The sequence below is a fragment of the Hibiscus syriacus genome, unplaced genomic scaffold (assembly GCF_006381635.1).
Source record: "Hibiscus syriacus cultivar Baekdansim isolate YM2019G1 unplaced genomic scaffold, ASM638163v2 tig00110213_pilon, whole genome shotgun sequence".
Classification (NCBI taxonomy): Eukaryota; Viridiplantae; Streptophyta; class Magnoliopsida; order Malvales; family Malvaceae; genus Hibiscus; species Hibiscus syriacus.
In genome coordinates this window covers 1,719,191-1,746,018 of record NW_024062630.1, presented here as the reverse complement: position 1 = coordinate 1,746,018, position 26,828 = coordinate 1,719,191, and the positions used below count along the sequence as shown (strand labels likewise).

Genomic DNA, 26,828 nt, shown 5'->3' with positions numbered 1-26,828 from the left:
TTAAGTTTTTCGTCAATTTTCAGTTGTTATATAAAATATTATTTTTCAGTAATTTTTATGGTCACCTTAAATACTAATAAACTTATCTTATAGTCTTTTTATTATTTAATTTTTTTCATCTTTAAAATTCATGAAATTAAACACAAATTTTATTATTTTCGGGGTATGTGAGCTTTATCATATTTGAAATTCTTGATGTATTTGTCTAAATATCAGAACAGTGAGAAATATTCTCTATAGAATACGAACAATATACATAAAAATTAGCATCATTAAACAATCGTTAAAGGATATTAGAACATTAGAACATCAAACAATTTTATGTATTTTTGTAGATCTGGAATGAATTTCGCAAAAATCATTTCAAGAAGAATAAAGATGAGTACAATACAAATATTTTAATATTAATTTTGTAACAAATGATAATTGGTGACGTATGGCAAAGGAATTAATAAATTTCTATAAAAATAGAAAAAAAACAACAACCATATCAATTATCATCACGTCAATAAAAAAATACTCTAATTGAGACACAAATTAACATGCGGTATTAAAACTAAAAATATTTAAAATTAATTGCTGAAATCGAAAAACTGACTAATGATATGCCCTACTAATTAATTAAACACACACCCGAATATAATAAAATTCTAATTACATTTTTTTTATCTATAATTCCTCTCTGAACAACTAAGTTCAGGTATCCTCCTCCTCTCTCTCTGTCTTCAATCCATTTTCACTATCCCATGGCTTTGTTTTTTATTTTTGTTCATCTTTACCGCTGACGAAGAAGGTTTGCTCTTTTTTGGGGTGGTTTCTTGTTTGAATTATACGACTCTCAACAACTTTTGGCCTTGTTCGTTGAAAAGGGTCTTACCTTTTTTTTTTCTGGTGGAGTTATTCAATGTATAATTAGTGATTCCCATATATTGTTCTTCTTTCCTGTTGATTTGCATCTGTAGATCTCCTTTTTCCCAAAACATGTGCCTTTACAGCTTTCTGTTATTATTATAATTTTCTTTCTGATTCCTTTTATGTATTAGAAATAAAAAAATTTACCTTTTCTTCCTTCTTTTTCTTTTATTCTGAGTGTCTTTCTTTTTAATGGAAGCAGATTAAGAGATTGAATTCGTGGAGTGGCCTGATCATTGGATTGGAAGTGGGAAAGGTTATCGGGCAAATTCTTAAGGTAATTATTCAAGTGATTTGAGAAGAAACTCAAAGGAAAACTTATTTTAAGGCTGTGATTTTGAAGATGGGAATTCTAAGAGATTGAAGAACCAATCAATGAATTTTCAATTGGCAAATAGGATATTTGGCTCTGAATTGAGAAGGAATTGTTTAGATTTGGTGAAAGAAGGATTTTACAATTAAAGGTTATTGGTGGATTAACTGCAACATTAGCTATCTAGAAAGTGGGGAAGAGTTTCTTCAAGGATTTAACCCAACGAGTTCCGACGGATCCATCTACTGAGAATAGGGGTTGTGGTTGTCTAGCTGGTCTGGAGTGCATATTAAGCATCATCAGGGCCCTCCAAATGGGGTCCTGCTTCTCTGCTGAAAGCAGGAGCCCTCTCCCGGGGTCGCCTCTATCCCCTCATCAGGCTCTCGACTACTGGAAGAAGGGTTATTCGAGGAAGAAATCAGGGTCTTTCGACTACAGAAAGGGAGAAACATTGCATAGGATTCCAGGGAGGTTGTTCTTGAATGGCTCTAGTGGTGTTGCTTCACTCTATACTCAACAAGGCAAGAAAGGAACCAACCAGGATGCCATGATTGTTTGGGAGGTTAGCTTCTTTTATCCATTTTCACATGAATCTTGTTTCTATCAAACTGGTCGAGCAATTGTTGTTTAATATATTTGCTTCGTGTGTCATGATCCATTTGTAGCTTTGAAGAATAGTAATAGATCTTATATTATTTAGGAGTATAATATTTATTGGATGATGGAACTTTCCCTTCTTTTCTGGTTGCTTTGTCAGTATCTTTTAGTTCTTTAATGTTAATGTTCATCTGTTTCAGCTAACATTAAATTTTGTATTATCTTCAAGTTGTTTATGTAACTTTTAGGTTACTCGTGAACATATCTTCACAGCTGTCTAGTTAGAGGGAAAACAGTATCTTCACGTTAATTGACTGCGACTTCTTCCCTTTCATTCAGGATATTATCTATCTAGTTTCTGCATGCCTGATGCTTCCACGATAATGACTTCAAAAACATTGACTTCTTTTATCCCTGTAACATGTATCCTATTATTTGTATGCAGAGGAAAGGATAAAAGGTTATAGTAATAACAGATTTGTGATGCAAATCGCTGTTCTCTCCTTGTATTTGATATTGTTAATATGGTTACCAACATTTTTCTTCTGCATTAACATGTTCCATTTCTCACTATTTATGACTGTTGTTCCCCAGAATTTTTGTTCCAGAACAGATACAGTTTTGTGTGGTGTTTTTGACGGCCATGGTCCCTTTGGTCATATGGTGGCAAAGAAAGTGAGGGACCATCTTCCCTTAAAACTGAGTGCTCACTGGGAAGTCAATATATCCAGTGAGGATGGTTTCAGAAAGATCAGTTTGAACACTGCAGGAAGCGTTAACTCCGAAGAAATTGCTTTTATATCTGCTGACAACGACTCTAGGACCTCTGTAAATCTTGATGAAACGGAAAAGCTCCCAGAGATCGAGATTTTTAAGACTCTTAAAGAGTCTTTTCTGAAGGCTTTTAAGGCTATGGACAGGGAACTTAGATTGCATACAAATATCAATTGTTTCTGTAGCGGAACAACAGCTGTAACTTTGGTCAAACAGGTATGCAGCTTCAACTTTCAAAAGCTTTCTTTGAAGAACTATGTTACGGTAAGTTTCATAGCTAATCATAAGTCCCTTTCCTCGTTGTATAGGGTCCATATCTAGTCATTGGCAATGTTGGGGACTCAAGAGCTGTGTTGGCCACTAGGGACAAAGACAATTCACTTACTGCAGTTCAGTTGACTGTTGATCTCAAACCAAATCTTCCAGGTCCATGTCTGTTCTAGTATATCATAACTGCATGCGTGAGAGCATCTACATTAATGCTTTTTACATTAGTGTGCTCTCCCCTGGCTGGCTCGTCTGACATTTCGTGTATCCTTTAATCTCCATGGTTTTCTTTATGTTTTCTGAACATTCTCGATACCGTTGTCAACTTGTCATTGCTGGATGGTTGAGAGAAGATTTCAGCAGATGACATGTTAAATACTTTTTCCCCCCTTTACAGCGGAAGAGGAGAGAATTCGAAGATGTAAGGGTCGTGTCTTTGCTCTTCATAATGAACCTACAGTTGCCAGAGTTTGGCTGCCTAACAATGATGCACCTGGCCTGGCCATGGCACGGGCTTTTGGGGACTTTTGCCTCAAAGATTTTGGCCTGATCTCTGTGCCTGAAGTATATTATCGGCGCCTATCAGAGGAGGATGAATTTATTGTGTTGGCCACAGACGGGGTAAAGGAACCAACATGAATTCTTATTCAAATACTAGCATTTGATCGCATAACTTGCGATCTAAGGTTTTCCTCAATATCTTTACAGATATGGGATGTTCTTTCAAACAACGAAGTGGTAGATATTGTAGCATCTGCCCCTGCTCGTTCCTCTGCTGCTCGAGCCTTGGTTCATTCAGCAGTTCGAGCTTGGAGATACAAATACCCGACTTCAAAAGTTGATGATTGTGCTGTGGTCTGCCTCTTCCTTGATTCCAACTCAAGCAATTTAACTTATGCTTCCAATGCCAAGGAAAAAGTGCAGCCAGCTTCAATGGACCACATCAACAATGAGAGCGAGAAAGACGAAAGTGGTAGATATTGTAGCATCTGCCCCTGCTCGTTCCTCTGCTGCTCGAGCCTTGGTTCATTCAGCAGTTCGAGCTTGGAGATACAAATACCCGACTTCAAAAGTTGATGATTGTGCTGTGGTCTGCCTCTTCCTTGATTCCAACTCAAGCAATTTAACTTATGCTTCCAATGCCAAGCCAAGGAAAAAGTGCAGCCAGCTTCAATGGACCACATCAACAATGAGAGCGAGAAAGACGATAGTGTGGGTGTCTTAACCAGTCTCGACCGATCTGGGTCTGTGCGAACAAGCAAAGTAATCCCTGGAGGGAATGAAGATTCCTCAAAGTCAAAACAGCAGGAAAGGAATTTAGAATCGGGAATAGATTGGTCTTCCCTTGATGGAATATCTCGTGTCGATACACTTTTGAATCTCCCAAGGTTTGTTCCAGGGAAGGAGGATGAGAAGGCTCGGAAATGAGGTGGTCTGGTTAGTACCTTCTTTAAAAATTTAATTTAATTGAATTGTGGCTTGCTTTTCTTATATTGGTTTCTTTTCCACAGATCATTGATTGATGTTGAAAAAATTGGACCGGAGAGGTGAGGCCGGCTGTATTAGTGAGTCCGGGAATCTGTCCTTTTTCTCTCTAAGTCTGTAATGTGGCTAGAAATGAATTTTTGTTGTTGTAAATTCAGCTCTCCATCTATTTTTGATTTCATAATATATATATTGATTTGATTATTCTCCCTTGTATTGCCTATGTGTGTGTGATTTGTTATGATAATAATTTTTTTTGAGAATGAAGCCTTTTTAGGTATCAACTTGAAGGGCATGAAGATGATGTTCTTTAGTGTGTGATTGTGAACTGTTTACAACAATAGATATTTGTTTTTTGTTTGGTTTGAGTAGCATCAAAATTATCTCTTGGTGACCAACTAATTCAACTTGAATATATATATTGGTACAATTACGGACCTTGAGAGAATTTCCACGTTCTAGGACAAAAGCCATTCCATTCATTTTAAGCCTTGGTTTTGGTGTTGAAGATGAAGTTATAGAAAAGGGGTGGTGTGTGGCGGGTAGCAAAGTCCATGTATACTTTGGTTAAAGTAGAGAAAATGACTTTTGCTTTTGTGGTTGAACAACACACCATTAATGAGAAGGAATTTACTATAATTCAAGACTAATAGCATAATTAGATTTAAAGGATTTTATTATTGAAAAATTATTTGAGGGTTAATAATAAGTTAAGCCAAGTTGGTGAGTATAAATCAGATGGGACCTTCTATAATCAACGCTAATTTTGTTTTATTTGGGGAATTTTTATTCATTTATACAATCCTTTTTCATATGAAACCGTGTCAAATCAGGTGAATCCTTGGAATCTAAGCATTTGGCACGGTTTTCAAATCTAAACCTTGGAATCCAAGTCCCCACCTTTGTTTCTCTAATTGTCAAAGAACTGTATGTTTTATTTTTTCCATGTTAAAATTGTCATTTTTGGGTGGTGGACCAAACCATTGTAATATTTACCTTTGAATTTTGTATTTTATTTTACAATTGTTGGGATTTTTTTTGGTTTGCTTGAAGGCTACAATTGTTGTGATTTTAATAAATTTTTATGTGGGATATGTTATTATTTTTATGCAATGGAGTCTCAACAATAATCCAATCAAATATGAACTCAATAATAATATATAAAAGTACAGCCAAAATCTCAACAATGGACTTATTTATTCCATAAATACAGCGAGTGAATTGATACATTGTTTACCGAAATAAGAATCTTTTTTATTTTAAGAAAAAAATATCGGAGTTTCTCCACTATTGGAGTTGGAATTGCAAAAAAGATTTTTGACAGATTATTTTCATGTTGAAAAGCGTAATATTCCGATGACGAATTCCAACATTTAATACTATTGTTTGTTTGTGTCGGAAGATTTTCAGATGATGGACTGCGTCTCACGGATAGTAACCCAACCCTTAATTCAATTGTAAATGCTGTATATGACAACCTGTTTCATGCAGGAGAGTTGAAAACTTAAGTTTTTTTTTTCCTTTTTCTATTCTACTTGTTTCTCTACGTTAGGGGAAAAAAAAATCAAAACTTGAAGTGAACGATAAATAATCAGTTCTTTCCGGTTCGTTATTAACTTAATATTCCAGATAATCATATAAAATCGAACCGTCAGACCTGTTCGATTTCATTTCCGGTCGATTCAGTCCAGTTCTAAATCACCGATGGACATGGACATTCAAAACAAATGGGTGCAATCCTAGTACATAGGTGATGTTCGAATTCTAAAGCAAGTAAAGGGAATAAGGGATTTTATTTCGTGACTACAGCACATGAATGAGCATATCGTCAAAACCAAACTATAACAAATGGGAAAAACAATTTGCAGCAATAAAAAGCTGCCTACACATAATATGCAGAAATGATGATCTCCGATGCACAATTCCAGCGTCTGACAAATATGTTTGCTGAATGTATTCAACTTTCATTAGTTTTCTCTTCAATCTTGATTTTAGATACGGATCTTCGTTGCGCTTCTCTTCTTCTAGTTTGAATCTGGCGAACATACTCGACAACAACAACATGTAACTTGGGTGCAAGCTTAATTGGAGACGGGACATTAAGGCCTGCCCTTTTCAATGCCCGTTGAAGATATTTTTCAGCTGCTTGAGCATGGACAGGGCAATAGAACAAGCATGGATATTAATAGGAGGAAATGGTTATCCAATATAGTGACCTATTCAAGAAATAAAGGCGACCATAAATGATGCAGTTGCTATCCTACACAAGAATAGGCACAATAATAATTGGCACCACCAAGGAAACATCTAAAATTTGTGTACCAAGTGTCCCCTAGCATGCACATCCCAAATGTTTAAAATGGAGAGAGCAACAGCAGTGCCTAGTTTTAATGTGTATTTGGCCGGCCCAGCTCAAGAATGAGATTTTCTGCAACAAAAGTAGAAGAGATCTATTTGGCTCTTAAAGTTCTAAAATTTAGTGTATGCAGGAAGCCCATTGGAGCTTTCAGACAAAACAGTAAATCAAAGCTTCGTAAAAAAGAGATAATGTACAGTAACACTTCATGAGATTCTTTTGCATTCTCACTTTACCTGTTAAATTATTGGAAACTATAACTTTCAACATTCATCATTTTATTTAACTAATTTAAATTCCCTTGATTTCATTTATATTTTATTTCTAATTAACAAAAAATGTATTCTCTTAATTTAATTCACCTTAAAATTTATCATTAAGTTAATAACATTGAATATTTTATTTTTATTTACTAAGAATAAAAATATTAATAATATTTTTCAACATTCTATGTCACTTCTGCATCAAGTTAGCAGAACTATCATGGTGATTTTACTTGTACATGAAGTGAATCGCTCAGACTCCAATAGCATTTCTTTAGAGAAGACCCAGCCATGCCAAAAGGGCAAAAGGCCCTCTGTCATTCATATAGGTTGATAAATAAAATATGATAGCCAAGTATCAGTTGCAGGTGCAAAACTCACAGAACATAATGTAGTATATAAGGTGGCTAGCTTACATGTGGCAGTGGCACAGTCCAATAATCTCATATAGATGATTTAAATTAATCTCTTATAGATGATTTAAATTATCTTTCCCAAACAAAACAAATTACTGTAGTAAAATCACATAATAAGCATATGAGTATTAACATCCAAGGCATCTAAGCCCAAAATTTTACAACATAATCAAATTGAATATTATCCCAAATGACTGAAGTAAACATCAAAAGACAGTTAAATCAGTGGAGAGGAAAGCTATCATTATTTCAACATGGAAAGCATATTCATGTTCACGAACAGTCTACCAAGCCAAATATTTTCTTCCATCCACAACACTGAGATTGGAAAAGAGAATAGCAGGTACTTAAATAAGAGTTAAGACTCTATATTTGTTAGTTAGAATAAGCTTTCATAGAAGAAACAAAAAGGAAAAGTGTTTCAACTTCATGTTGATATTCTCAAGTTCGCTAGCACAAGACTCCTTATTTCACCGTGCGGATCAAAATTTTAAGTTCTAAGTTAGAGGAAGAGTTGTTACTTATTGAATTCAATTTCCAATGTCAGTAAATCCAAGTAAATAAATGTTCTCCAACATCACAATTTTTAAGATCTAAATTAGAGGAAGATTCATTCTTTATCGAATTCAATTTCCAAGGTCAGTAAATGAGTCCAAGTGCATAAATGTTTTCCAAGATCCAAAAAATGAATGAAAGAAAAAAAACTAATTCATGATTTTGACTACAGTTTAAACCCTAATTCAACTTAGAGAAGAAATTGCATTCAAGAAAAAAAATATAGAAAAATGCGGAGAACACATAAAAGTAAAATCGTAAAATATAGAAAAAGAACAAACCTCTTTGAAGGGGCTCTTTCCTTAGAGCCAATAGCATTCCTTTAAGTCTCTCTTGATCCTCTCCATTAGACTCCAGTAGTGAGCTTTGTAGAGCCTCGCTATCTGCTTGATCAGCCGCAACCGCCGGCGAAGAACCTCTTTTCGGCTGAGGAACTCGGACTTGGAGAGGGCCAGTCCTCGTCGGCGCCGTCGATGTTACTGGCACCGCCCATAGCTGGTGGTGATACGGTGGTGCTGAATCGGGAAATCGAGTTGGCGCACTTTTTTAAAATTTAATTTATTTGAGCCTTTGAAAGTTTACGAGTACGTTATTGGTATCTGTAGTATTCGTAGTATTAAAGTCGGTGTTAATTGTTTTCATAAAGTTAGGGGAATTACCTAATGAGACGTTTGAACCGGAATATTTATTTTGTTAACCATCCTGAAAAAAGTTATTTAAGAAATGGGAAATATCATTTTGCAAAATTAATATAATTAATTCTTAAGTGGGAGGATAAGTTTTGTTCAATTAATTTAATTTTGGTGTAGTTTTATTTTTCTCTATAAATTAAAATTACAACGCATTATATTTTTTAAATAGATATTATTTTCTAATTATCTCATAATATTTAAAAATTATAACTTATTAAATTAAATAATACTTATTATAAATTTAAATCTATTTTTATCAGTTTATGATAGTTATAAGATAATATTAATTTAAAATTTTCTTAGTCAGTTGACAATAAACACACATCTTACCCATACAATTGTTTGAATATGAAGTTTTAAATAAAAATAACATATTTTTTGTTATCAATGAATTTGCTTAAATCTAAAAATTGTATAATATAATTTTATAAAATTTTCAATTAAGATATCATATTATTTTCTTGAATTGTGAACATAGTCAAAGGTATTTTTTTAGTTATAAGTTGCACTCGATCGACTCTTAAGGTATAATGGACTCCCTTCTATACACATTCTAAATCATTCTTGTTTTTTTAATTAATGTTAATTGCACTTGTAATTAAAACATCATAATTTGGATCCATTGTAGTTTATAGACTTTTAATTTTAGAATCGTATAGTAACTACAATTAAGTAACACCCTATAGTCGGGTGGCAATTATGTACTCTATAGTTGAAGGATCATTTTATAACTTTTAATAGTCAAGAGACTCAACAAAGCATCACCCTATAGTCAGAGATCATTTGTATACTTTAACATATTTATTTAATATATTATTAATGTATTAAGTTTTTTTGGTTTAGTTGAAGGAATATAATAATGAAAAATATATATTTTATCAAATTATCATATATTTTCTTTTTAACATGTTAAAATTTTAATATTAAAGAAAGTTTATATAAAATATTTTATTATTATTTATAATTTGTATATTTTTATAATTTTTATACAAATAATTTAATATACATTTTTTTCTATTTTTTTTATCTTTTGAAATATATAAACATGCTTACATTAGTGTAAGTATGTGTTTATTTTCACACTTTTTCCTTAATTTATTTATGTTACATATATGAGTTGTAAAACAAAATATCATATCAATTTATTTGATAAAGTTAATAGAAAATAGAAAATATAATATATAAAATCTTAGGTAAATTAATCTTTAAATATAAATAAACTAAACACATATAAAAATTAAACTTAAATCAAACATGTACATAATAAATATTCAAAATAAAATAAAATAAATCGATGTTCTTTTATTTTTTTTATTTTATGAACATCATGCTATTTTATAATATATATTAAAAACTTAGAACAACAATAAAAAATAGATTCATATTAGTGTAGTTATAAAGAAACAATTTTAAAATAGTTGTATTATTTCAAAGATACTCTTATCTTAAAATGAGATAATTTTCAAATACTAAATAATTTAAGATAATTATTCCCACCAAATAAATAACAAAAGATAATGTATTCCCACCATTTCAAAAAAGATTATTATAAGAAAGTTGCAAAGATGAGATGTGAATATAATTTCAAATAAAATTATTTATTTTATAGTAACCTTTTCCTTTTATGCTATAATAGATCTCTAATGATAATAACAAAATATAATAAAAATAACAAATAATAACTCCACAAATGTACCATATTGCAAACAATGAAAAATGAAATTTAAACACTTATATTTGGGAGGAAAAGGTTTGGATTTGTATAACTTGAGATTAAAATTATAAGATTTAAGGTTTAACTGAAAAAAAATTGAGGATAAATTTCTAGCGCTGGAGTTAATTTAGGATAAACGTATAGCTGGTGAGATAGTATAATTGTTAAGGCAGTGATAAGATATTTTTGTTTGAATAGAAGTTATTAGATATTTTTTAATCTATTAAATCGCGTGTAATCGTATTTACTAGCTATACGTGTTTAAAAATTAATTAATACTATATTTCATAATTTAAAAAATATCTAATCACTGCCTTAGCAATTACACTATCTTTCAATTACTTTATATGTCGACACATACTCTCAAAATAAGAGAGAAAAAAGAGGACACGTTTTTAAAATATTTTTCCACCGTCAAGAGAAAAATACAATAAATGGAAGAAGAAGAAGAAGAAAAAACTATATATGAAAAGCGCAGTCCACCTTCCTTTTTTATTATTTAATTTTGTTTCACAACAGTAAAATTTATGCATATAAACTTGAAATAATTTATTCAAACGTAAGCAGAACTAAAAGGAAAGAGCAGCCAACAAGTGACATTACATCTCACCTTCCTAGCTCCCAACTCTTTCTTTCCATACGTTTTGACCCTTTAATTCTCAGATTTCTATTCTGTTTTGTCAAATTCTGATCGAGGGCTCCGAGATCTCTCAAGATCTGCAGCCTCTCTCGCCTTTCGCTTCCCGTAACTATACTCTGGTAATTTTTCTCATTTTTGTTTTCTCAATTCTGAGATTGCCTCCTTAAATCATATTTTTATTATTTGAGGAAATGAAAATTGATTTTATGGTGTTGATCTATTGTTAGTTTGGTTAGTTAGGCGGTGGCGCTGGCGGGGATGATAGAATGCAGTGTTTGCCATTCAAAAATAGCACCGCCCGGTACTAAAACCGTTTCGAGGGCTTACGATACGCATCGTAGCTATGTATCCTCCAAAAATCGTCTCCTCAATGTTCTTTTGGTCGGTGGGGACTGCGTTTTGGTCGGTTTTCAAGTAAATTATTTGTTTCTAACCATCAAATCTAAATCAGCAATCTGGATCCGGGATTTCTTTGTATTCTAACACCATACATATATATTATTGCAGCCTATATTGGTTTATATGTCAAAGGTGGATGGCGGTTTCAAGTTTAGTCCAATTAGCGTTAACTTTCTTACTGAGTTGGCTAAAGTTATTTTCGCCATTATTATGCTCTTGTTCCAGGTACTTTTTAGCATTTTATTAACTTTCAACTGGAATAGGAGGGTGGCGGGGGGGTTATACCATAAAGTGGAGTTCAAGAACTCTTTAAAAAGGTTTATATGCTTGTCATGTGTTAGTTTAGCTATAAGCATGTTATAACATATACCTAAAGTGGTGCCCAGTGAGGAACTCTCTTGTCCCCATGGAGGTGTATTCTCAATTAAGTCATAGTTGTACCTGTTGAATTTAAGATTAAATTATCTTTTTATACTAGGTTAGATAGGCCAAAGAAATCTTAAATGTCTCTCTTCCACAATTTATCAGAAGCACCATAAGATCTGCCCATATCCCACTAAATTTGGTCCTCGCATTTAACTGTTCAATCAAAATTGCTTCATGCATGCGATCTGTGTTAAAAATAGCTTTCTCTGTGAAACTTGAGAAGTATAAGAGAGGGGAGTGTTGGTGTGTTACAAATTCATCAATTATTTTTGTAAATTGTTTTGTATCTGATTCGTAAATTATTTTTAGTGGGGATGTCCTGACATGCTGGAACAATTAGATTATGTTCATTTCCATGTATTATCTGATATCCTAGAAGTGTAAGAGATCAGCTGCATTAGTTCTGGAAGTTAGAGGGATTGCTAAAATAATTTGCTTTTTCTTATTGACCTACAGTGCTAGGAAAAGTTACTAAGCCTAGCATGTAGGAGCTCAATGGGCTTGCTATTAGTTTTCAGCCGTAACAGGAACAATTGCATTTCAAAGATTAGGAAGTCCTAGTCCATTGATTATCACACTAAATGTTATTTCAGATTCTTCTAATTAAATTCTTTCATTAGGTTTTAACTGTTGTTCTTATTTAACTCTCTCTCTCTGAAGGCTCGGAATAAGAAAGTTGGGGAGAAATCTCTTCTCTCAATTTCTTCGTTAGGGCAGGTAAGAAATTTACTTCCAAATTGCAATTCTATTATTAGTTTTGTATCACTAATTTCACTATTGATTCTTGGTAACATTAATAACCTTAATGGTTTTATGATGCATCCCAATAGCGTTTGATAAAGAATGAAAAACTTGTAGACTATTCTATGGGGCAACCATTGGGCTAATTAGAGGTTTGAATGTTAGTTTCATTAAGTTTCTTCTATCGGTAGAGGATGATTTTGTCTGGAGTGCTATACTGTGTGAGACTGGTGTCACTGGTCAAGAAGCTGACTTAACCATATATGCTCTGCGGTAGATAACAATAGCAATTGGCATACCAATAAGGTTATTCATTGTGAGCTTAGTTGATACTTTTAAGATATTTTGGGTCTTAAAGGGGGAGAAATTAGAAGAATTCCAGTTATTAAGAAGCCATGCTGAAAGTAGAGATAAAGCAAGTCAATGAAATGTTTTTAGTTTCACATAGCTGTGGCTTTTTTATTGATTTTCTTGGTCATGTGCAATAAATTTGGTCAGACATGGTGTTTTGCAATGTGCAACTTTAATGAGACTAATGTTAGATGAGTGAAGATACATTGTTAGCATTCTTTTATTTTTTGAGTGGCAGTTTTCTTTATTCTTCATTTTGTTTATTAATGGTTGATATAATTTTAACTCTTTATTCATAATATGGGTTTTCTGAAAAAGATGCTGCCAATTAAGTATCTTATTCGGTTGATAAAAATGTGTTTAAATTGCATTCTGAAAACTAATATATATGTACTAATATTAGTGTGGTGTCATTTTGGTCTAGTAAAACCGTCTTAATGTGACATGAAGTCTTTTTGTAACTTTTAGCTCATTTTCCCCTTTTTATCTGCAAATTATTGTTTTGCGCTGAATCTACTTTTCTGAAATGGTATGAACCATAGTAGTATATCATCTTTTTGGCCTCAAGGTGTCTTTTCCTTTGTTCCAAAATTTTACAGGCTGCTCGAAATAATGTGCTTCTTGCAGTTCCAGCTCTACTTTACGCCATCAACAATTACCTAAAGTTCATCATGCAGGTGGTGTTTTCTTAATGATCTTTCTGCTTCTTCTCTGTCACCTGTTTAATATCAGTTACTTAAAAATTACCTGATTCTGTAGAATTTTGAGAAATAGAATTTAACTACGTGCTGTGTTTCCGTTAAACTATTTATCCACAGCTAAAATTTCTTTTTAATATTATTTGGCTTTTTTCCTTGAAGTAATTGTTTTCTAATATTTATGCCATTATTCCTTTGCAGCTTTATTTCAATCCTGCTACTGTGAAGATGCTTAGTAACCTAAAGGTAGAATAATACATTTTGTTTAATGATTGTTTAAATAGTAAAGGTTCTAATCTATCTCCTTTTTGCTCTAAATAAATGCATTTTGGGTTAGTTTATCCTTTAAATCCATTTCCTTTTGGTTATTCGTCACGTATTTGTTACCACCACAATCAATGAGTGTGATGAATCCTAAATACAATTAGTTTATGACTCTCTATCTAGAAGCTCAATTTATTGGTGAAAACTAACTTTATGCTACTGTGCACCATGGGAAAATTTTGAGTACTATGCACATGATCATGCTTTTTCTTTTGGTTTTGCTGTGAGAATTCTTAGTGAATCTGTTCCAGTACCGTCCAACTTATGCAGGTTTTGGTAATAGCTATCTTGTTAAAGATGATCATGAAACGGCGGTTTTCTATTATTCAGGTTAGTTTGAACAGAAGGATTTTTCTCATTGAACTGTATCACAATTATTCAAAACTGAAAGAAAATATGTGGACATTTGGAATGGTTAATTGGTTATAGTTTATCCATATTGCATGTGTGGTGCGGATTCATGTTTGTAACAGTGGGAGGCTCTTGCTTTGTTGCTCATTGGAATTAGCATAAACCAGTTGCGGTCTCTTCCAGAGGGTACTACTTCGCTTGGTGTTCCGATTGCAACAGGCGCATACTTGTACACTCTTATATTTGTAAGTTGTTAACATAGTTGCCGCACTTAATTGATGTGACAACTTTGTGAACTGTTGTTTCAAAGGGTTATATCTTGCAATGATGTTATTCATACTGTAGGACTAGGGAAGGGGAAAATCAATTATTAAGTTTACCGCTTTCACAGTACTTGTTTATCATTGTACTTGTTAAGGAGTTACTTTGACCAAAAAGTGTTCAACACACACCATATTTTACAACTACTTCACCATCTCTTAGATATTATACGATAACTAATCCAGCTATTAGGTTTGAGCTCAATTAGATTTACAAACAAATCTCATAATGTACTATGCAGACTTGCAAAATTAACTATCTAAATATACATCTAGTAAATATTTTGATGCTACAATTGTTCAATTCAAGTTTCTAAGCATTCATTAATACTATGATGGTTTCTTAATAATTCACGCTCCTTAATAATGTTAATTATCAATAGAAACAGAATATATTGGTAACTGGGTTATTTTGTGGGTTTGGGCTTTTAGAGTCAATAGACAATGACACAAGGAAACCTAACTCTATGGCATTAATACAGGTTACTGTCCCATCCCTGGCATCTGTCTTTAATGAATATGCTTTAAAGAGCCAGTTTGAGACGAGCATTTACCATCAGGTATGTTTATAATGAATTTATTTGTTGTCCAGGCTCTAGCATTGATTCTTGATCAAATCTCAAGTAGTCTTACAGGGCATAGATTAATTTGCTGATGGTTATGCAAATGGTTTAAAAATAATGTTCTTTGACCATTAATTTGAATCCTCTATTTATTTGTGGTTGCTTTATGTGTTTTACAGAACTTGTTTCTTTATGGGTATGGCGCAATTTTCAATTTCCTAGCCATTCTTGGAACTGCACTTTTTAAAGGTAAGAAATAAACTTTTAAGCTTGGAATCTAGTGTTGCTTTCTGGTGGCATGAAGCCTCTGATAAGCTCTGATTATTCAGAGGAAATTATGACATAATTATCAACTGATCTTCATTGATCACATTTGGGTGCTATTTCTTCATTGTCTTGCAAATTCCTTTAGACATGTATATACACACATGAGGGATTCACTCACATTAGTGTAAAATTAAAATACTTTTCCATGTTTTTGTAGCTTTTTATTCGATTTTTTATTTGTTTAATCTAACCGTTGTATTCCATGTTCTATCCACATAGAACATGCATATTGAGTTTAGAGTAAATTTAAAATGTTTAACAATTTGTTCAATGTAAGAAACTGTATTGTTAAATATAAATTGAGAAAATCAGTAGTTTCAATTTATATGATAGTGGTATCGGATTGATTCAGAACTTTATGTTAATGTCAAGTAAAATAATATTGGTAAACTCAAGGGTTGCTTTATTAAAATATCAAGTGTAGACTAATTTAGTTCTACACTGTGTAATTGGGTCCCTCTTCTGTCCCCCTATCCATATACAAATATATTTGTACTGATATTTTTCTATTTAGAAGGCATGCAAATTGCTCTAAGTGTACTCATAATCTTTTTATTGACTAGCTACTGTATTTCCATGACCTCCTTACTTTTAGGTCCCAGTAGCTTGGATATCCTGCAGGGACATTCAAAGGCTACTATGCTTCTAATATGCAACAATGCAGCCCAAGGGATCTTATCATCTTTCTTCTTCAAATATGCAGGTATATTTAATACTAAAGTGTGCATGCATATATTATTACTGCAAGGTGATGCAAAAAAAAAAAAAAAAAAACAAAGGAAAAATCAAAGGGATTACTGAAAAGCACTGGGAAAAATCCCAGTAGCTTGGAAAAATACTTGAGTTAGTGATTACCTACATGAGTTGAATGGTTTTAGAAAGGTTGAACAGGAGGTACCAACATTAAGTTTAAGGTTTGGCTGTCCTTCATGCCTTTATAATCATATGCAACAACCTAAATCGTACTCTAATTTGAACTGCTTTTTGTTTCCTGCTTGTTTGTAGAGAAAGTAATTCCTGCTGACATCATACCTAAATAGCTACCATAATTGCTTGAAAACTTTTTGGGAAATTTACAACTACCAATTATGTGTGTCATAGATGCATGGAAATGTGTAAAGGGATATGGACAGCAGGTGCTAATCTCCTAAAGGAAGCTTTTAACCCCCAAAAAAATAATAGGGAAGTTAGTTATTCCTTTGATCAATCAGATATTTTGGGTAGAGGGATAGGACAAGGTTCCTGATGTGGACTTTTGGAGAACCACACGGCACACGCCCAAAGCCAGCTGTTGAGGTTGGGGAACCTAGGTCTGTATAAACTCCACAAGGAAATCGATATTTTTCCTGGCTAAAGAAAACACCTGGAAATTACTGTTATGCAATTTGTCTCCTAAAAACCGAAGAAAAAAAAACCACTTTTGGGTAGATGTTAAACTATTCCGTAATATTATCATACAACATATCGCCTTTGATTACCCTTCTAAATTTGTCAAACCAGTTTCCATTTCTGTATATTGCACTAAATTTTTCTCTTACCTTTGGCCGACTGGTTGCTTCTTTTTAAACCCTTGCATTATTAGCGGCACCATACTTGTTTTATTTTTCTTTCAATGTCTATAGGTTTCTCATACTGTTTGTATTTTGCTCAAGTATGGTACCTTTTTCTTGCAGATACAATCTTGAAAAAGTACTCCTCAACAATTGCCACAATTTTCACTGGCATAGCATCTGCTATTTTGTTTGGTCACACCCTGACCATAAACTTTGTTTTAGGAATATCAGTTGTGATTATCTCCATGCATCAGGTAATTTTAGCTTATATAGGTGCTCATATATTCTCATGCTGGCCAGTAAAGCACACACAGAAACATGCACTTATTTATTTTTCAATACTCCTATCATGTTGTGCTTTCCTTCTCTTCTATTTTGAGATAGGGAGAGCCTGCTTATAATTGTGCTGTATACTTTATTCCTTTCAGTTCTTTTCATCACTTTCAAAGGTTAAAGATGAAAAACAAAGTGGTAGTTTGGAGATGGTGAATAGCCAAGACATCAAGAGGTATACCTTTTTCTTGTATGCTATTTTTGTGGACCATGTTGAAACTGTTCTATACTTGGATGTTGATTAGGGCGATAACTGGATCTATGATTTCAAAAGATTCATTTTTTTTCTTTATCGTTTTTTTTTATAAGAATTGAAGGCCTCATTAAAAAACCCCTTCATGATTAATGGAACTCAAAATGATTTCCTTAATCAGAGGAAAAGAGTGCCTTATACTTCATTAATAGGAAAAGATACATAAGATTTTAAACAATATAAAAAACCCTAACAAAGAACCAGAAGACTCAACATAAAATACCCCTAAGAACCACACTGAATTAGCCTATACCAGCCTTAGCTAGAGCATTTGCCTCCATATTGGCTGTTCTAGCAACCCATCTAATTACACTCTCCAATTCTCTCAGCCTTACAGCTATATCCCTGACAATTAAGACATACATCTCAGAACAAATAACACCATTCTTAACCCAATCTACTGCCATTTTACAATCAGTTTCAATAATCAACCGACCCTTAATACTTCCTTTCAATGAATCAAAAAAAGATAATCTCTTCCGAATAGCCTTTAGCTCCATCATAGTAGGTGGACCCGGATCTGAAGCCTCCTTGAAAGACCTAGAAACAGACCAGCATCATCTCTTAGAATTCCAGCAATTCCACTTCTCTTCTAATCCCCACTGGTAGCTGCATCCACATTCATTTTGATTAAACCCTTAGGAGGAGGTGACCAAGGGATCGAAGTGATAATAGAATTGTTTTGGGGGATACAAGAATCCCCAATGGATGGGTCACAGATAAGAAAGTCCTTAGAGATAGAAGAATCTTTATACTTAGCTAAGAACCAGGAAGCAAGCCTAAATCTTTCTAAGAAAAATAAGTCAATCTTGTCTAACTCATTCCCTTAAAAAACAATGGCATTCCTGACTTTCCAAACAGTCCAAATAACAACATCAGGAATAAACTTCATAATAACAGATTTAGTGTTTAAATCTTCCCACGCTAGGAGAAAGCTTTGCGCATTGACATGAATAACCGAACTTATGCTCCAATACTGCATGAATTTGTTCCAAATTGACCACACAATAGAATATGAGAAGAATAAATGAGAAGAAGATTCATCCACCAATTTACAAAGAGGGCAAGAAACATCTTCAATTCCCGTAACCCCTCTTTTAACCAATTCTGTCTTCACTGGCAGCTTTTGAAGTACCACCTGCCACATAAAGATCTCTACTCTTGGAGGCACCAAACCTTTCCACAAAATGTTCTTCCAGAACTGAACTTCCTGGGAACCCGATGAACACACCTTCACACATGAGCTAACAGAAAAGACACCAGCCCCATTTCCTTTCCAGATCAGTCCATCAAAAGACTCTTTAGACAGGCAGAAATTCGAAATAATTGATATCAAATTTACCCATTGTTCATATTCCCAATCTGTCAAATTCCTTCTCATCTGAATATTCCAAATCCGTCCCATTGAACTAAACTCGCCAAACTCAACTAATTTGCCGCTGTTATTAGAAGAAATAGAAAACAATCTAGGGAAGGAATCCTTGAGCGAACAGTCCATCGCCCAAATGTCTTGCCAAAACCTAATCAACTCACCATTACCCACTTGAATTCTGCACATGGTACAAAACTTGGAGCCAAATGAATCATCTTTAAAATGATTGTTGACCATTGAACTCCAAATCCAAGAAGCTTGAGTTGGAACCTTGCTATTAAACATTAATGAGGAGGATTCAAGGTTGTATTTACAGCATATCAACATCCTCCAAACAACATTCCTATCATTAGCAAACCTCCAAGACCATTTTCCCAAAAGGGCTCTGTTCATATTGATAAGATTTATCACTCCCAAACCTCCCTCATTCTTAGGCATGCACACAGAGGACCATTTAACCTAATGAATCTTGTTTTTCTCCAATCCACCTCCTCATAAGAACTTAGACATAATGGAATTAAGTTTAGAATTAACCGAGGAGGGGATTTTAAAAAGAGCAAATAATAGGTTGGAAGTGAGCAAAGAACCGACTTGACCAAAACTAACCTCCTTGCCAAAGAAAGAGTAGCAGCTTTCCAACCAGCAAGTTTGTTATAGAAGTTCTGAACAACCGGATCCCAAAGTGATGAAGAATTCCTTTTTGCACCAAGAGGAAGCCCTAGGTAATCTGAGGGAAAAAACCTAACAGCACAACCAATTGTTCCTGCCCACTCCTCAATCTCCTCTTGACTCACATTGACACCAAGTAGTCTACTTTTCTTTAGGTTCAGTTGAAGTCCAGACATGATTCAAAGACTCTAAGAACTCTCTTGACATTTAAAATCTACTTTTCGAAGCACCACAGAAAATTACAAGGTCATCTGCAAACTGCAAGTGAGAAAAATCAACAGCAGTCTCATTTCTACCAATTTTCAAACCAGAAAACAGCCCTTCAGATATTGCCTTTAACAGTAGTAGGTCTAGAAGTTCCCCAACTAAATTGAAAAGCAAAGGAGAAAGAGAACAACCCTGACGAAGACCCTTTGCCATTGGAAATTCCTCAGTAGCTACCCCATTAACCAAAACAGAAACCGAAGATGTTGTAACACACTGTCTAATCCAATTACTCCATTTGGTGCCAAAACCCATTTTCTCCATAACTAGAAAAAGTATAGACCAGTCCACTGTATCATAGGCCTTTTTGAAATCCACCTTAAATACACATCCCTTAAGTCATTTTTTCCTCCAAAAGTCTACCCCCTCATTAGCTATAAGAGAACAATCCAATATTTGTAGACCTGGGACAAAGGCAAACTGTGTAGGACTGATTATATCATTAATACAGTTTCTTAATCTCCTCGAAAGACACTTTGAAAGAATCTTGTTCAACCCTCCTATGAGGCTAATAGGTCGATAATTATCTAAACCACCAATGTTGGACACCTTTGGGATTAAAATAATGAAAGTGTGATTTATCCCATGTTCCCAATCTTTCCCCAAATAAAATTTGTGGAAAAATTTCAAAATATCTACCTTGAGGATAGACCAATATCTTTTAAAAAACCCATATTAAAACCATCCGGCCCGGGAGCTTTGTTGCTATCACACGATTTAATAGTCTCCCAAATTTCTTCCTCCGAAAGCTCTTTTTCTAATAGAAGACTTTGTTCCTCTGAAATTCTGGAAAAATTCAGCTTCATATCTTCAACTTCCAAGGTTCTGAAAAAGTGGTCCCTGACACTAGCTTTAATAAAAGCTGGATCTTGAATAATCTCACCATTAACATTCAGAGCACTCATGCAATTCATCTTCTTTCTAACTGAAGCACATGTATGAAAGAATCTTGTATTGCGATCCCCTTGTTCCACCCATTTCGATCTAGATTTTTGAAACCAAATCTATTCCTCAATTTTATACAGCCTCCATAATTCTGATCTCATAGAAGACAATTCTGCTCCTTGTTCTCTTCCATTTGAGTCTTGCAACTGCTGGAAATTTTCCTCTGCCTTGTGGATTTTTGTTTCTAATTCAGTAATCTCCTTTGCTGGAAATTGGTCTCCTACCTGCCCATGTTTTTATTGCCATTTTGGTTGTTTTCAGAACTGCCAGAATACCAACCCTGTTCTTTTTTATCTTGCTGTCTTTAATAGTAGAATTAACAAGTTCCTCAAAGCCATCCTCGTCCATCAAATAATTAAAGAGTTTGAAAGGTTTTGTACCCCAACTAACTCTTCTATTCTCAAAAAAGATAGCATTGTGATCTGACACAGCCCTAGGGAGTAAAGTTTGAACAATATCAGTAAAAGTTTCCAAGAAATGAACATCCACTAAGAACCTGTCCAATCTGACAAGAGTGGGGATATCCTGATTGTTGCACCATGTGAACCTACCCCCATTCAAAGGTAAAACAATTAATCTTGTATGTTGAACAAAATGACTGAAAATCCCCATTGAGATTCTGTTTTGAGCTCTTCCAATCTTCTCTACTTCTGATAAATAGACATTAAAATCTCCTCCCACACAAAGAGGAATACTCTGTCCATTAATGAAATCAGCTAGTTCTTCAAAAAAACTGACTTTCTCTTCCTCGACATTAGGCCCGTAGACATTAATAAAACCGCACCTTAGTTGGTTTGATCGAAATTTCCCGAAAATGGCAATAAACCTTCTGTTAATAACATGATCTTCCAATTCAAACGAACTCTCATCCCTACAACTCAATAATCCTCCAGAGGAACCCACTGCTGGAGATTCGACAAAACCTTGGAGGGTATTCAAACCACTCCTTAAAAAATAACTCTGAACCTTCTCCAATTTAGTTTCTTGCAGCAGAAGAATTAAAGGTAGATTCTTTAAAACCAAATTATGAACAACTCTCTGTTTTTCCTTTCTTCCCAAACCCCTAACATTCCATGTAATAATGTTTAAATTATTATTCATCATTTAATAGTCTACAACCTGAACATCCCTGAAGAACAAGACCATCAGACTTGTCTTAAAACTTTCTCCAAGTTAATATTTTTTTCCAAAAAGGTTGACTTACTTTCCTTAAAAGAAACCCCCAATAGCTTACTAATTTCCCAAGTAGCAAGTGCTTCCTCCGTAATAACCGAAAAAGCTGGAGAAGAAACTGTTGAAGTACTAACTTGATCTAAAGCATCCCTTAACAATAATCTTTTAACTCTTCTGTTGATATTCTTGGAATTGAGGTTATAGTTGTCTCCATCTGAAAGCCACCCTTCAAACAAATTATCCAAATTTCTATCAGCTTCATGTCTCTTCATAGTAGATTCCACACAACAAAATTAGCTGACCCTTATTCCCATATGTAATGGGGTAAGGGGGAGGTAGGATAGTAGGCTGCCCCCAACGCCAGGTTGAGAGCAGCTTCCGTAAGAGACCTCCGAATTATGAAATGCCTTCCGTGGGACTCGATCCCACGACCCCAAGGTTAAGAACATTGTGCTCTACAACTAAGCTGGATGGTCATTTCAATAGATTCCACACAACATTCCACATTAAAATCTGCTGCTACATTGATAGGATAAGCTGAACTTAAATCCAAATTCTGCTCCTTGTGCCTATCTAGAGTTCCCTTTTTTCCGGAATTACACTTTGATCATTCCCGAGCCAATGTCTTCTCTCCCTTGACCTTTTATACACCCTTTTGAAACTGCAAATTCTTCTCCTCTCCATCGGTTCACTCTTAGTAGATGATGAAGATTTATACCGGAAACCGATCTTCCCCTAGAATTCCATTCTTTAGAATCTGCATTGGACCCAACCAACTTTAAATTTTCTGTTTGATTCACATCTCCACTGTTATCAGGATTGTCCTCGAGTAGCTTGTTTTTAAAGAACTCCATGGTTGGGACTTCAATTTCCACCTCAGATTCTTCCCCACTTGTAACTACCTTATCTAACTCCACTTCTACCTGTAACACATCTCCAGAATGAATATTTAATTCCCTATTTAACAGTGGAATAAACCTGCCCATAATATCTCCTTTTCCTTCAGCAGTCCTCTTTAAATTGTAAACAGGGCCTGCAGGAATTAATTTCTGCATAAGTGTATTAGAATCTAAATTATCATCCAATTTGGCTTCAGATTCTAGGCCCACTCCCTTCCTCAACCCAAGTCCCACATGTTCCCCTAAAGAAGCTGTATCCACCTTAAGCCTTGAATCCTGGTCAACATTATCATGCCCCAAAGTTGGACCTCCAATGCTTTTGTGCTGGATGGGGACAACAACTGCTGCTGTTTCCTCACTACAGAAGTCAACAGCCGAAAGTTTTTTTGTTCCTATTATTTTTTTCAAACTCCCCTCGATATCCATGTTACCCCCTTGTTGTGAATCCCGAACCCATGTATCTACAGTGTTCTGTACATCCACTTGATTCCAGTCCGACGAATTCTCCTTCCAAGGATCCACTGATTCATTCTCTTCAACCACATCTGCTAACTCAGGAAAAAAATCATCATTGCCTTCTACCTTAATCTTAATAACGAACGACCTTCCATATGTGTTAATGGTGACATGGGAAGGAATATCAAACGGGCTCTCAACCCTCAGCAGGATATGCGCCACTCTGCAATCCACCCTTTGGGTTGTTTGTTCCTGTATCTTCACTAGCTTTCCCCATCTCGATGCCATGCTTGTAAAGAAAGAAACCGACCAGCAGTTTAATGGAACACCTATAATGGAAATTGCACAGCAAGCTAATGGAACACACCCATCTTCCGTAACAGGCTCCAGCATTTCGAACCAGAAGGACAGAGCCTCCCACTTATCTTCCATCGCTGCCTCTTTATCCTCCACTGTCTGGAAAACTAACAAACTTGCATTTTTTGCATAACCCCACCTTACCACCTTGACATTGAAGCCCTCATTCCATAATGGCTTTTGCACAAAATCAACTTCAAAATTCGCCTTGCAAATGCCTGTTAAAGACGAAGTGAGCCATAGCCTTTCCTCCATTGGAATAAAAACTTCCAAAGGTTTTTTCGCGTTCCTCTTAACCCCCAGAACCGTATCCTTGTATGTCCTACCATCGTGAAACTTATTCATCGACTCCTTCTTCCCTACATTTTCAATTGGAGATGCGGATCTTCTCCCTTTCGATTCCTCTGCTACAGCATCTACATACCCTTCATGCTCCTCGTAGAACTATAGTAATGAGTCTAAGAGGCCTTGGAATAATGAGAGTTCTTAAGCGTTAAGACTTGTCTCAGATGTTTTTATGCCTTTCTGATGTTCACATATCACATCAACTTCTGTTTGTGCCTAAGAACAAGGTTTCTGTTAGGTCAACAAAGGGCCTATCATCAAAATTGGATCTAACTCCTCCCCCCTCCACCCAAAAAAAAAATTAGTTATTCTTTATTTTTTATATTTTGGTGCATGAAACTTATTCCAACCATTTCTTAACTTAAAAAAATATGCCCTATGGTTCAGCTTAATTATCAGTGAACTTATTCAAAGAGTTGGTTGGATGGTCATTAAAGGAACAATTTTTTGAAGTTCGTGAATGATTATGATCTATTGACACTATATACTGCCCTATTATCTTGAAAGGTATCGTGTAGTTCATTAGTTGTCATTTCTACTATCTTTTTTTTTTGTGTGCAATGAGTGCAAGGAAAAAGAGTGTGAGTGTGTGTGTGTGTGTTGGGGGTGGGGGGTAAGAGCTAAGGCATCAAACATAATTTTTTGTTGCTGAGTTTCATTCCTGCTCTATCTAGTAAAAGAATACAACAGAGACCTCCAGTCTAGGTTCATTGCTTTTTTCCTAGTAAAAGCAGATCTCCTTTTATGTGTTTCTCAGTACACCCCATCTTGTTTTACCCTCGTTTCCCCAATACTTTAGTTCTTTGATCCACTGTAAACCAAAGATGCTTACTTCCTGATATATCTTATCAGGTCTAAGGATGCATTGTTGCTAAATATGACTGCTGGAGCCAATGAAGAGGTGAGAGCTTTCACCGGCAGTTTTCTATTAAATATGTTAACTTTTTTTCTCTTTATTTTTTTATCCGTATTTAGGATATGTAATGCTTTTCTATTTTTAAATTTCTCCAGGCTAGTCATCGTGTTCATGAAGAAGAAAAAAGACCGCTTCTTCCCATTTAAGTTCCCATGTAATTGGTATGGATAATGTATCTCAATACTGGCTTATAAGCAGAATGTTTAAATTTTCTGTGCTGCCTTTTCCTCTGTCTAAAACTCATCGTTCCTTCCATTTTGTGCTATTAAAAATAATATGACCAGCTCTTCTCTTTTCCTCAATGGTTACATGCTTGTCACTTTAACCTTGACAAGGTTTGAGAGTTGGTAACCGTGAAAGAAAAATAACATGAGGCTTTAAATAAAAGAAGCTCTGTTTGTACCTACATGGATCTCGGAGGTATTCAAAACTTATAGGGTTTCCCCCCCCCTAATATTAGAAAATAGAGGTTGTAACAGAGGGTGTTGAAGGGAGGTTGGGTTATTAGATCAGGTTTTGTTTGTTCCCTTTTAGAGTGAAATTGATGTTCAGGTCGCATTGGGGTTCGAGCAGGTTGGGTGAGTTTTATTGGTCAGTTAAGTTTGTTAGGACATGATCATTTAGGTGGTTTTGATTGATATTTCTGCCTTTAAAAGTAAATAATTTTTGGAAATGTTTTGATTTCAGGAACAGTTTTGGAGTAATACATTCTTTTTAGGTGGAGTCAGATGGAGAAAAGAAAAACACAAGTTTTAGCTACAGAACAGAATAAATGCCATCTAAATGGTTCTTCACAGTTCATAACTCCATTCATCTCTTCTTCCATGCATAGTTAATGAAAAAAAGTGGGCTGCTGGCTGCATCATCAGCGAGAAAGAAGATTGCATCTTCTATAGAAGAAAAGTTTAAAAAATATATATATATAAACTGGATTTTAGAATTCTTATTTGTCTTCTTTATTCGTAAAGGAATATAATTATTTTAATCAATACCCTTCGGATCATTTCATTTGTAAACATTGAATATGCTTGGAGATCTTTGATATCCAATGGATTGGACTCTTGAGTCTTTCATTTATCATTTTTTTGTTATTTCTTATATAAGATTCTATATTTTATTTTGGTGAAATTGGTGGATGTATCTTGTTAATTAGGATAGGGCCCGGTAACAACACAATACTCGTATATTTCGAATTGGATCATATCTTAGTAGAAGATATAGGACCTGAATCAAGGGCAAACCGTAGAAAGTCTGTAAAAGAAGTTGATCTGTAGTTAACAGTGATAATGGGCATAGGATCAAAGTATTTAGTCTTGGAGCATTCGCTTGATGACAAGGTCTAATCAAGAATCGACTTCTGTGGAAGCTTATTCATAGTTAAACTTTCTTAACCCGTTCAATAATGCTTCTTCAACTCCAAAAATTTTTTTGGCAGCAGAAACAATGCCAAATACTTGTTTTTTAGCACCGAAATCAAGGTAAAAAAGTGCCTTTTCACCCAAACTATAAAAATTTATGAGGCTGCTGGCTCAAAAATGTTGGAGTAAACAAAGAAAAAGTAAGAAAACTTGTTTAAATTTTATATTATTTTCTAAATTTATTTAACAAAATCGCATCGTATGTTTGGAAAAACTGCGATTAGATGGAATATGAGAGTGCTCTAGTTGTAAATGTTTTTTTTTTGACAACAAATGAAATTGGAGCACCGGACTTTAGGGGATCTTTGTGGTTCCAGAAGTTAATAAAATTTTGGATTTTAACACTGATCCTGAACAGACAAATAACGCGGCAGTATGTATGAAATAAGAC

General features: G+C 34.5%; 3 protein-coding genes across 7 annotated transcripts; 2 read left to right on the top strand and 1 right to left on the bottom strand.

Annotated features, from left to right (window-relative positions):
• The first annotated feature begins 1,111 nt into the window (after positions 1–1,111).
• On the top strand, positions 1,112–4,552 carry LOC120113902 (probable protein phosphatase 2C 33). 4 transcript variants are annotated; one of them, XM_039134962.1, is made up of 7 exons: positions 1,114–1,787; positions 2,417–2,812; positions 2,905–3,022; positions 3,261–3,484; positions 3,572–3,805; positions 4,046–4,300; positions 4,375–4,552. In XM_039134962.1, exons 1-6 carry the CDS (start codon positions 1,539–1,541, stop codon positions 4,289–4,291), a joined length of 1,467 nt encoding a protein of 488 aa, XP_038990893.1. In that variant the 5' UTR covers positions 1,114–1,538; the 3' UTR covers positions 4,292–4,300; positions 4,375–4,552. The 4 variants fall into 4 exon arrangements, with proteins under 4 accessions (XP_038990895.1, XP_038990893.1, XP_038990891.1 ...); XM_039134960.1 differs by having other exon boundaries at positions 1,115–1,787; positions 4,046–4,295; XM_039134964.1 differs by lacking the exon at positions 4,375–4,552 and having other exon boundaries at positions 1,112–1,787; positions 3,572–3,601; positions 3,837–4,233.
• A 1,570-nt stretch (positions 4,553–6,122) lies between these two features.
• Positions 6,123–8,414, bottom strand: LOC120113704 (the record flags this gene model as incomplete). The annotated part of the gene is made up of 2 exons (XM_039134767.1): positions 6,123–6,513; positions 8,248–8,414. Coding segments are annotated over 2 exons (375 nt in total), but the record flags the coding sequence as incomplete, so codon positions are not given.
• Positions 8,415–10,906: 2,492 nt separating this feature from the next.
• Positions 10,907–26,092, top strand: LOC120113904 (CMP-sialic acid transporter 3-like). Of its 2 annotated transcripts, none has more exons than XM_039134967.1 (16): positions 10,907–11,103; positions 11,221–11,398; positions 11,492–11,608; positions 12,470–12,526; positions 13,501–13,578; positions 13,801–13,845; positions 14,194–14,253; positions 14,397–14,519; positions 15,077–15,154; positions 15,337–15,406; positions 16,080–16,187; positions 17,158–17,291; positions 17,466–17,545; positions 24,956–25,004; positions 25,115–25,180; positions 25,707–26,092. In XM_039134967.1, the coding sequence occupies exons 2-15, from the start codon at positions 11,243–11,245 to the stop codon at positions 25,163–25,165; spliced, it is 1,206 nt and encodes a 401-aa protein (XP_038990898.1). In that variant the 5' UTR covers positions 10,907–11,103; positions 11,221–11,242; the 3' UTR covers positions 25,166–25,180; positions 25,707–26,092. The 2 variants fall into 2 exon arrangements, with proteins under 2 accessions (XP_038990898.1, XP_038990897.1); XM_039134966.1 differs by having other exon boundaries at positions 11,212–11,398.
• The last annotated feature ends 736 nt before the right edge of the window (positions 26,093–26,828 follow it).